The sequence below is a fragment of the Lagopus leucura genome, unplaced genomic scaffold (genome assembly GCF_019238085.1).
Source record: "Lagopus leucura isolate 7727_CA_CO unplaced genomic scaffold, USGS_WTPT01 Super-Scaffold_100004, whole genome shotgun sequence".
Lineage (NCBI taxonomy): Eukaryota > Metazoa > Chordata > Aves > Galliformes > Phasianidae > Lagopus > Lagopus leucura.
This window is the reverse complement of record NW_024962264.1, coordinates 29,842,454-29,854,685: the sequence shown is the minus strand read 5'-3', so window position 1 is coordinate 29,854,685 and position 12,232 is coordinate 29,842,454. Positions and strand designations below refer to the sequence as shown.

General features: G+C 40.0%; 1 protein-coding gene across 1 annotated transcript; it reads right to left on the bottom strand.

Moving 5' to 3' along the window:
- Positions 1 to 1,445: 1,445 nt before the first annotated feature.
- Positions 1,446 to 12,105, bottom strand: DCK (deoxycytidine kinase). The gene is made up of 7 exons (XM_042871458.1): positions 12,009 to 12,105; positions 10,759 to 10,877; positions 7,858 to 8,051; positions 6,963 to 7,110; positions 5,444 to 5,559; positions 4,865 to 4,964; positions 1,446 to 2,731 (listed from the first exon to the last, which is right to left on the bottom strand). Exons 1-7 carry the CDS (start codon positions 12,076 to 12,078, stop codon positions 2,705 to 2,707), a joined length of 774 nt encoding a protein of 257 aa, XP_042727392.1. The 5' UTR covers positions 12,079 to 12,105; the 3' UTR covers positions 1,446 to 2,704.
- Positions 12,106 to 12,232: the final 127 nt, after the last annotated feature.

The following is a 12,232-nucleotide window of genomic DNA, read 5'->3' as shown; positions in this document are numbered from 1 at the left end:
GATGAGTTCTGCTTAAGTAAATTATAAATCAGTAGAAAGAGTTATTTCTACTGATTTATAATTTACAATAATGTGCCAGTTAACTAAGTTCTATCTACAAAACTGACTGCTGCTACAAGCAGCATTTATATTAAGAGAAGTTAGAATCCCCACTGTACAGAAAGCAACTGCAAGGACTCAAAATACGAGGCAATACTGTGCTCATTAGTCATAAGTACTCGCACAGCAATTGTAACACCACCCATCAACATTTGAATCTGTATCTTAATTGGAGAAAAAAACATAAAACCTACATACTAATTTTGTTTCCTAATCGTGAGGACACTGGGTTAAAACAAGCAGGCACTTTTAGACAGTTCCATCAAAGTATCTCTTACCCAGGGGAACAAGAAAGGGGGAGAGTACTCAAACACTGAAAAAAACACCATTGCCGAACAGCAGATATCAGTTCAATAACCTTCCTTATCTCTAACGGGCAAAAAAAATAACACAGAAAAAAATTCTATTTTGTGGCTGGCTTAGAGTATAGGGAAAGAAAATAGACCTAACAAATTCAAAAATCTGAGTTACTGTCAGAGCTGTGAGGCTTAAGACAAGGCAAAGACAGAACAGAGTACGCACACTGCCACTTTTGTTTATGCTGCATCTGTCCTACATACAAATAACTGTAGCTTCTCACACTTCGATCCACTTAAATGCTGCTGGGTTTCTTTTGTTTGTTTCTTTAAATCTTGTTCACAGTAATTAAAAACATTCTAGTAATTGGTCATGACTTTGCTCCTTCAAACTGAAACTTGGCAGTGAGAGATTACATAAAGTGTTCTGGAACGGGATGCAGATAACCTGCCACAGAGCATGTGTGCACTCTGTGATGGGTTTGAAAGAAGGCTTTATAAGAACTCAAACTCGTTTACTCCCTTAAATGAGCGCTGTCATTCCAATTCCTGTAATTAAATCCAAGATTTTGACAGCTGAAACAGCAGGAAGAATTGCACTGTTAATCAAAATAAGTTGTTACCATTTAGACTGCTGCCAAGAATGCTTTAAAATGTTGTGTTTCGAGTAAATCTGAACTGAGTCTTCACTCACCTCAATCCAATAATCCTTCTTCTTTAGCAGACAACCTAGAAGTCACAAACAGTACTTCTACCATAATGCTGCTATACACTGCTATCAGGAACATATTACACAAAACACTCCCACCAGTCAGGAAATACACATATGATACATTTCATACAATCCTGTACCTCTATCCCATAGCCATTAATTCCCACACAAGAAAAAACCTGAAGCCAGTCACAGTGCAACAGAAATATTAGTAAACGCTCCAAACACTCCAAGCATACATCATCTCAAATTAATGCATGGTACTACTATTACAAACCAACAACCTACACCATTTGCCTTAGGAGACAGGGAGCTAACAATATTAAACATCAAAAAAGTCTTTCCAACCATTTTTATTTTTCAGTCAACAGCTGGAGAACGCTAGCACAATTCCAATGACAAACGAAGAAGTCTCCTCACAAATAAGGAAGTTACACAGGCGTCACAACAGACAATAAAATGCTTTACATACAATGAACGTGTTGCATTCAAAAGCCAACTGTGCAATCACTCAGAAGTGTCTAGAGCTGCAGAAAATAGCACATAAGACACTAAAGATTCACACCCTGTAGAGTTTATATTTTCTATACCTGAAACAAAAACGACTCAGTTAATGAAACAAAATGCACTAGAACAGTTACTCCACAAAGTTCTCCCCTTCTTACTACAAGATGATGGATAAGGACCACCTATACCAAAAATTGCAGTATTATGTATAACAGCCAGCAAACAAATGAAGAAGCAGAAAGCCACTGACATTCAAAAACTGGTTAAGCAAACGTTTAGAAACAGTTCATTTCGAGATGATCATCATCCACAAGATTTTCCTCTTTCATTTGCTGCATGAGAACCACACTCCTCTACAGGAAAAGAGGAAGTAACCAACCAAAACCAGTTCTATATTACGAAGAGTTGAGGGGAAAAAAACCAACACATGCTAAAGAACTGAAAGCCTCTTCATATCCTATCTTGCAGTGCAAAATGAAAACATAGATTAAAATCAAAATTCCACATCTACAGCATTCCAGACATTTGGATTTGTTTCAGTTCAGTGCATTCTGCAAACTTCACCTATCAAAACTGTTAGATGACGTTTTTATATACCTTGTAATATAAAACTCCTGGTTATATTAAAATTCCCTCACCAGTGATGTTTTCTTATGTTTTCTTCCTCAGAAAATAAGACATAAGAAACAAGTCAACTCCACTAAAATACTTCACAAGAGATCCAAAAAACCCCACTATATTCTTGAAAATTAAATAACTATTGGGCACAAAATAAATTAAAAAAAAAGAATACAGTAAAATACTCCAGAAGAACTTATTGGTCTGATTAATAAACAGCCAGAATATCCAGTAGCTCTCAGGACTCTAATATGTTCACAATCTGTCCGTACTACTTGGCATAATATTGAATAGATCTACTAATTTATTTAATAATTTCTCTATCCACAAAGTTTGCTCGTTTCTCTCAACTAATTCAAAAGAGTTGAGTCCTGCCTCTCCAGAGGCATTATATAAAAGCAGAAGTTTTACTTCAGACTTTGATCACACAGATGTTTGGAACAGTTTGGCCCCGTCTGTGCTTCAAAGAGGATTATAATGTGCTCAAAAATTCCTTCACCTGCAAAAAGAAACATATTGTCAAACACAAAAGAATTCATCAACACAAATACACAGCAGCCACATTTACCTCTCCATTGCTTTATGCTGTACCACAGGACACAGGAGAAGAAGCTGAGAAAAATAACCTTAGAGTTTCCCATGACATTTCTTGTCCATTGTAAACTCCTTTGGCCACCGTGCCTGTAATTTAGCAGGTGTGGAGAGCGACGCATTGGAATGACACTCATTGTCCTGAACTACAACCCTTCATCACAACTGAATTACCTTAAATGCTGGCCTAATCTAACCACAGAGAAGATAATGATCAGTTCAAAAACACTGTCATTTCAAAAACACCAAGTCACACCCACTATCACAACACTGCTCTTAATGAAGAGCCAAGTGCATCCAGACAATACATTCCTCAGAATTTGAGGTTGGCAAATAAGTAATAAAACAACACCTAGCAAAATCAGTCTTTCAAAAAGAGCTGATACTGTAGAACAGTACCATAAATATTCCTGCTAATGTTAAACTCAACATCCTGCATATGGAGAACAAATCAAATGGCCAGTTAGTTACCTAAAAATTAATACTGAAGTTCTGGCATGCAACATGGTATACAGAACCACGACTGAAAGGTTTATGGATTCCATCCAGACCACCAAGATCCACTACAGCGCCATCCACACAACTGCATGAGAACTGTATCCAAAGCAGGCAGAGTGCCAAGCAGCAGGCTAGCATCATGCCTGCAAGTTTAGTTTAAACAACATCCTAAATTCAGGTTGCTACCAAAGGCTGCAGGAAGATAACATACTGAGAGCATTCTTATCACTCGTAGGTGCGCCTTTTTTGCTGTGCAACTGCCAACCCTTCTTCCAGTAGCAAAGTATAAATGTAAGGGGTGGCAGTGTAGTCAAGACAACCTTTTTAAAAGATGTAATAACTGAGGCATTAGAGAACACAGGAAACCAAGTGGCTAGAGAAAATGCCATCTCTCAAGAGATTCCAAAACATGCTAGGGAATCACACTATAATACAGCCAGAACTAGAAGCATTTCCCCCCTCATCTGCTTAAACAAGACTACTGCACAGAAAGGAATCAACAATTAACTAGAGAACATGGCATGATTCTATTGGCAGAAGCGTTCCTATCAGGAACACATCTGTAAACATTTTGTCCTAATAGTTCATCCAAATTCCTGATGTGAAATGGAAACAGATCTTGGATCACATTCTGCAATTGTGAATTTTTTTTTTCCTCCTTCAGGGCTCAAGGAGGTAGAAAAAGAGGTCAAATCCAGAACATATAACTGACCCAATACTCTAACTAGAAGACTATCACGTGATAGCCATTCTCTATTGTAAAAAATAACAGCAGTAGCACTGCATGAGAAACCCTATCAAAATAATTTGCACAGTAGGCTCTGGTTCAGGACTGGTCTTTAAAGCGAACATCTCAACAGAGAAGAGTAGGCAACACAAAATGTCCAGTGAGGACCCAAGACCTGTAAGCACACAGCAGAGGCCAAAGCACCCAGCCTCATGAAGAGCACAGCAGCTTTGAGATAATGCCTGGGGAATACTAAAATAACCTAACAGCCACACTGGACTAAACTGAAATCTCTACTTAGGTGTCTGAGCCCGGCCTAGTGCAGGTGGTAAGAATATCAACTCCACAGTGGGATGATCAGTTATACCACCAGTTAACAAGTTTTAAAAGAGCAAACTAAGTCTGATTTCAATCAGGTGAACAGCTCTACTTCACACTAGATAAACTGAGACCAAAGGACAGAGCTGCTTTTCTCATGAAGTAAACAATTTATGGCCAAAGAATGGAATAATATGCACTTACCATTGCTAAGGGCCGTGAAACTGACTGCAACTACTCAAATACTGCCACAGTGATTCAACTATCAGACACCTGAGCTGTTGAAATGTAAAGACCACTTGATGGCATGGCCGTATTTTAAAATGCATTCTGTATTACACCTTTTTGAGCTAAAGATTAGAACTTCTTCAGGCAAACAGGAATCTCAAATTGGATTCCTTTCATACTGAACAGACAGCATTTTTTTTTCCCCCAAATTCATTTGGGCAGTTTCACAACTAACGTAAATAATTAGTGTGTTGTTTCATCAGACTTTACCTTTTCAGTCATGTGATCATATCTGTCCTTCTTGCCTTTGAAGTCTTCATTAACATCTAATGTTAAAATAGGTATTTCTTGTAGATATTCAAAATCTGTTCTGTATCGGAACAGAAACACAGAAAACATTATTTACTGAAGAAAAAAATATGCATTTTGCAACTCCACCAGTTTTTATTGCTAAGAACCCATGAAGAAGAGCTGCACATTTGAATTACTATTAATTCTGAATAGTAAGAAAATATATTTACAGTGTAGCTCCCAGAATACAATACTGATCTCTGAACAGGCTGTTTCCCCAGCACCTCCAGATCAAATAAATCAGACATTAGAATGAACTCAACTGAATCATCAGCTATTTAGAGCCCTGTGTGAAAAGAACTGAAGGCATATTACACGCCCTCGCAATAAACAACATGCCATAAAAACAATACCACTAAGGATGTATAGATAGAAATATTCCTGGGGTTTAACCTTATGTATCTAAGGACAAGCTGCAGTTTCACTGGTAGAAAAAGCATTAGGGAGCATCCTTAATACTACTTATCCATCCCAAAGTAATTGTGAAACAAATCCTACCGCAGTGTCTTATGCTGAAGCCAGCTTTCATGTTTGTAGTGAAGCTTCTCCAGATATTCAATAGGAATTTCTTGCTCTTCATCTCTTCCACGCAAGTAAATCCTATTTAAGCATTTCTAAACGCAAAATTAAAAAGAAAGAAAGATTGGTTGTTTTTGCAGACACACAGAGAAAGTCCAGTTCACTAGTCCAGGCTTTTTGTTTTGTTTCTTCTAACCTTCCTATGGTGCTAAATGTACTGAACATGAACGTTCAACTTGCTGCTGACCTTGGGAGCATAGAGACATTGCTCCTCGCTCAGCAGATTGAGCCGGCCCTCTGACTACATTCCAAACAAAAGGACCCAAGGAGAAGGACTGTCCCCAGAGGTTTTCAAGAAAAGGGAAGATGTTGCCCTGAGTTTTGCAACTTAGCGGATGGTGGTGATGGGTTGATGGTTGGATTACATGATCTTATTGGCCTTTCCAAACATAATGGTTCTATGAGACGTTTGGCGTTATTTCTCCACTGTAAGGAATGTCTCAAATTAGCTTTTATAAAAAGAAGGAAGGAGACCAGAGTATTGCAAGGAAAAAGAACTTTAAAAAAAAAAAAAAGCATTACAGAATGGCACTTCAAAGTCTCATTACGTATTTCTGCCTCTGAAGAACTCAGTTTTTGAATGCAATACTTTGTTTCAGTCCTGCTTTTTCTAACACCTTTTTTTTTTTCCTCCTCTTGAGCAAGTTTCATACTCAGGAACTGCACTGCTTACGTTAACTTATTTTAAAACACATCAGACGCCCAAACACCAAAGCATTGCACTGAAGCAGCACATCAAGCACACGCACTCATCTAGCTTAGCTCCATTACTCCTGCTCAGAGGGCTTCACAAACACTCACCCCACATTTGCTGGGGCACTGACTACTAATTATTCTATCGCAATGAAGTTCCTGGAGCTAATTTTGTGCTAACTTTTCATCTCTTTTATTACCAAAAGTACTTTCTGGTTTGTTTATCATGTAAACATCCTACTTTTATAATTATAAAAACATTACCATCATATTTTATTTACAAATACCCAGGCTCCTAAGAACATTCTAAGTATTTTCAGACCATATTAGGAATAATTTAACTATTATAAGTCCAAGTGTAGTAGTTTCCTGGAAACTGAACTCTCATCATTAGGATTCTTACAGTGAAATTTAAGGGTAGGCTCAGGATTTAAAAAAAAAAAAAAAAAAAAAAACAACCAAAATTTCAAGGTGAACTTCTCAACTGTTTCCTTGTCTTAGACACCAAAAGCAATCCCTAAACAAAGATACAGCGAGATTCAATAACACACAACTGTGACCTTACCAGTACTGCTTACAAAGCATATTATTCTTCAGTCGCTTTAAAAAGTCCTAGAATCATAGTTAAAATTTGCACTTTACAGAAAAGAAAATACTATGGAAATACACACAAAGACCATTTTTCTGGCAAGGAATAGAAGGCGTACTCTCATTATCTTTGCAGTCATAAATTCTTATTCCTTACCTCAGGAGTAGCTCTGAGATAAATAATCCCATCCAGTGCTAGGCTTTGACCAAACTGCTTATTCATCCAGTCATGCCAGTCTTGGTAAATAGTCCACTCAGTTTCATTCATACAGTCAGACTCATACAAATTAGCTGCAAAGATATATCTGTGAACAGAAAAGATAAACAGAACTAAGCTTAAATACAGTTATCACTTTGCCTGATGTACAGGATGGTAATTAGTTAAGCTGAACACTGTAACTTCCTCGCTTTCATGCACATTTGGACTGGAAATACAAAGCTGGTTTCCTCGTCCTTCAACTCTATCCCTTGTAGTTGTCCACAGCAGTGTCCATAAAGAGCAGTAATATCTGCAGCTTAGGAACAATTTACAAGCCACTGAAACACTGCGGTAATTTATTTACAATAAATCAGAACACAGTAAACTCTTCAGGATTTTGTGATAATGTTCAGTGCTCAAATCTAGCCTTCTAAAACAAGAAACTGAGAGGTACAGCAATATGAAACAGCCAGACCTCCCTCACGAAGTGTAAGAGAAAACAAGAGCGAACAAAAAAATACCAAGAAATTGCTCTTGGCTACTCTTGATGCCTATTCTTTTTTTCTTTAAAAGGAAGCATGCATGCAGAAACCATAAAAACCTACCCAGAAAGAATAAGAAACAGTTAATCAAGGTTATGCAACAAAGTTATAAATCCTCATATAAGTGAAATTTACTCCCCGTCAAAACAAATGAGAGAATGGCTGACATGCCGCTTATTGATATCCCAATACTGATATTCATCTGCATCAAAATTAAGATGGAAGTAATGACAAAAGCACTCCTTATTTATTTCTACGTTTTATTTAGGAAGATTTTGCTCTTCACTTGAAGGACTTGAACTCCACCATACCTGTCACTGTAGACAGATCGCTCAAAGAACACCACAGGATTCTCTGCCTCTCTGAGTTTGCCATCAATGGATTTGAGCTGAGCCCGAATCCTGCTGAGACACGCGTACATCTGGAAAGTGAAAGACCACCTCTCTGGTTTCTCATACATCATCTGAAGCACATTTCCACCACTCTTCTGAGACGTAGTCAGTTCCTGGTTTTGAACAAATATATTGACCCTTTCAAAGTTGGGAAAGTACAATATTAAGCTAAAATAGAACTGCTCTACTAGCTCTAACTCCATCCAGCCAGCCTCTATTCCAAGTTTATAATTGCATCATTTACCTTTCAGCCCTGTTTTTACCCAGTGCATAAGTAGCAGTAATGTTACTTCTCTTACGGCATCCAACTGAACACTACGAAAATTACAGAGTTACAATGCTCGAGAACAAGAAATCACAACAAAAAAACTCACCAACACTTTGATCACTACTTAAAAACTTAATTAACAACATACCAGTACAAAAGTCAGTAACATTGTGAAAAAATCCACGTTGCTTTCACTCTGACAAGCATAATTTTGAAGCTGAGCTATTTTTGTTTTCCTTTGTGTTACAGTTCGGTAATTACACTACAATTATGATTGGTAACAGCTGCTGATGCAGAATTTTAAGATGTTCCCACCTTACCTGGGAGGTTTAGAACAGACTCCAGGGCAAAGCCCACAGAATGCTACTCAAACACCTTGTGGCAGCCACTCGCTCATCGAAACCAAAAGCTGTGTACTTCAGCTTTACTAAAAAACATAGCCTATCAAAGACAATTGCTTCTGACTGAATTTTTTTGTTACATTATCTCTAGATGCTTGAAAATATTGAAATATTTGGACTTGGTGTTAGAGGTCAATTGTTAAGCGATAGCAGGTAAATTCAACAATTTCAGGCCTTATCCTCCTCTCTAATTTCCTGTGACTTACCTACCCAAGTATACTAAACATGCTCAGCATTACACTCTGACACTGAGGCCAGGTGACAGTCACTATCAGTATCAACTGCACTAAAACTTTCTAAGCCTCCAAAAGGAGCTATCTATGCAGTGCAGCCCCCAGACTATCTTACTACCTGCATTGCCCAAGCACTACTTCTCACACAAAGAGTGGTGAAGCACTGGAACAGGTTGCCTAAGGAGGTTGTGGATGCCCCATCCCTGGGCATTCAAGGCCAGGCTGGATGCGGCTCTGGGCAGCCTGGTCTGGTGGTTGGCATCCCTGCAGATAGCAGGGGGTTGGAACTAGATGATGATTGTGGTCCTTTTCAATCCAGAAGACGACCTATCTTCATGGGGCTGAAGTCTGCTCAGGACAACAGTCTGGTTTTGCTACCCATGATATGTCCCTGCACTCTAACCAACCAGAGTAGCTGTAGCTACAGAATCCTTTCACAAGTCACAAGGCCCTTACCTGTCAATTGTGCCAGTGAGAATTTACAGACCTACGCTCTGGAAAAGATTTCAATGTCCTTAGAAAATATATATTTAAAAATATATTTAAGTCATCTATACTTTGAGTCTCAATGTAGCTTTCTTAAGAACTAACAATTACAAAATCAATAAAATACCTTTCTTAAAAAAACACTGCGAAGATGAACTTGCCAGCTTGGAGTTTTTCTGAGGACAATGAAAGGACAACAAACTTTAATAAAGACAGAGAAGTGAAAATACACTTTTTGATATGAAACTATTTAAAGAGAAATAACCAAGATCGCTAAACACTGATTATTATTTTCAGAAAAGCAAAGGAAAAAGGAGGAAGAAAACAACAAAAAGCACCAAAAAAAGCCTACTGTTCCTACCAGACATTTGTCTTCCTAGGAGCGTAACTGGTGTTCAGCACTGTGTTGTTCTGCTACTGCATGACTGTGTACTGCATGACAGCTGTATCACTGTGTTATACAGCTGCTACTGCACGATTTAGATAGTGAGGAGAACGTTACAAACTACTGACAACACACAAGACCAAAAGCTACCTACAGATGTATGCACAAACAGCTTAACACACCTTCTTCTTTTTTTTTCTTCTTAAAGTATTTAAAAGTATTTCCTGACTAATTTTAGAAGTCATATATATAGTGCAGTGTTTCTTTAAACCAGCCAAATTATATTATTAAGGGGTCTTTATCCTGACCCATGAGTTCACTTGCTTTGATTCCTCCTACTCACTCCTCTGCTTCCCTAATAGAGTGCTACTGGTTGGTGCAGGTTCTTAACTGCTGGCTGAGGGCAATGAAGAAAATATAACACACCTGAGAATCCAACCTATTACAGAAGCTTGCTGGCTTAGTTCTTAAATGAATGTTATGGTTTTGGATTCACTTTACTGAACAAGAACAAACAAAAGAAAATGTTTAACTCTGAAAGAATATAGGGGAAGTATGAAACAGCAGGCCTTCATTAAAAGGCTACATTTAATTAACCAAAATATATTCTACTTCTTGACCAAAGGAAAAAAAAAAACCCCAAACATTATTTCCTAGGTGTTTTCAAGGATATCTTTTGGACTTGTTCTCACCTGGTTTGTTCACAGATGCTAAAGGTACCTCCTACATAATTTTTTTTTATCCCTTGCTTTTGCATGTAAAAGATAATAGGCTTTTATCACCTAATGCTGAATGTCATTTATCTCACAATATATCAGCTGAAGTAGAAGATCTAACAATGAACCAAGTGAAGATCAAAACCCTAACTCACCTAAATCAACATGGAGAACTACAAAGATAACCCAGACAGTACAAAAATAATCCATGAAGATGTTACTACACATGCTTTCCAAAATTCCCATTCTTTTGGAATATCACTATGTTTGATGTTAGAAGAACGTTAAACTGGCTTTTAAGAGAAAGTTTCACTTCACACTTTTACCATACCTCATAATCCTCTTCAGAGTTTTGTTGAACGTTGCACCATCTAGCTACAGGCTCAGGAACAACTTCCCATCCCTCATCAGCCTGTTTGAGAATATTCACAAATGTTGATTTTCCAGCAGCTGTAGAAAAAAGCATTCCACAAGAATAGCATTAGGAAATATTGATACGATTATCCTTTAGCAACTAGACAACTATTTCCAGGTACCATAAATGAGTGTCTCACACCCACACATTTACATTCGACTTCATAATAAGCATGATTCAGAGACTGTCACAAATCATCAAAGAATTGAAACTTTTTCCCTATTTTTTTTTTTTTTTAATTTTTTTAGCAGCTGTATCAAATAGGCAATGACCGGTATATTAATTGCTTAGGGAGCTTACAAAAGAAGAGGGAAAAAAGCCTTTTACATGGGCAGCCAGTGATAGGACATGGAGGAATGGCTTTAAACTTTTTAAGAGGGCCTTTGGATTAGATATGCAGAAGAAACTCTTTACTCAGAGGGCAGCAAAGCACTGCACAGCCCAGGGAGGCTGCGGGTGCCCCATCCCTGGAGGCACTCAGGGCCGGGCAGGATGGGGCACAAGTGAGCCTGATCCACAGCTGTGAGCTGGAACTGGGTGGGCTTTTAGGTCCCTTCCAAACTAAGCCATTCTATGGCTCTATGAGTCTATGATCACAGAACGCAGAGCCACCAAGGCTGGAAAACCTCCATCTAATCCAACCGTCCACCTACCACCGATATTTCCCCTCTAAGCCGTGCCCTAGCGAGACCTTGGCGTGATCTAGAAGGCTACATTTCCTCGGCGGTCTGCTCCCAGGCCAGAAGATGTTGTAGGCGGTATTTTAAGCCCCCCAAACAAAACAGAAGGGTAGCGTTCCAAACGGGAGATGCGGCACAGACGCGGTTAGCCCTCCGCCCGCTGAAGAAAGGCTCCGGGAGCTCTCGGTGGAGATGCTCAGAGCCGGGAGGCCGCCCTCCCTGCCGCCCACAGCCGGCGCACAATCCCTCGGCCTCTCCGCCCCCCCATAACTCTTAGGGCGGCAGCCTTGCATTTCCCGCCTTATTTCCCGCCCCGCTCCCGCGATGCCGCTCACTCACGCGGCTCACATCTCCCGGCCTGACCGCGAACCTCTCCTACGGGTAAATCCCGGCCGGCAGCCGCGCAAACGCCGCAGACGCGCCGCGTCGGCGGAAGGAGCCCCTCCGGGGGCCGCCGCCTCCCCGCACCCCCCGGCCCCGACTCACCGATGTTGCCCTCGACGGCGATCTTCTTAACCCTGCCGTCCAGCCGCCCGCGCTTGGGGGGAGTCGCCATGGAGCCGAGTGCAGAGGCACGCGCCGCGCTCGCTCCAGCCGCTAACGGACGCAACGGAAATAACCGTCGCCCCTTCCGCCGCCGCGCTCGCGCCCGGCCCGCGCCCGCGTTCGAATTTGCCGCGCGCCCGCTCGGCCCCGCCGCTGAGGGTCCG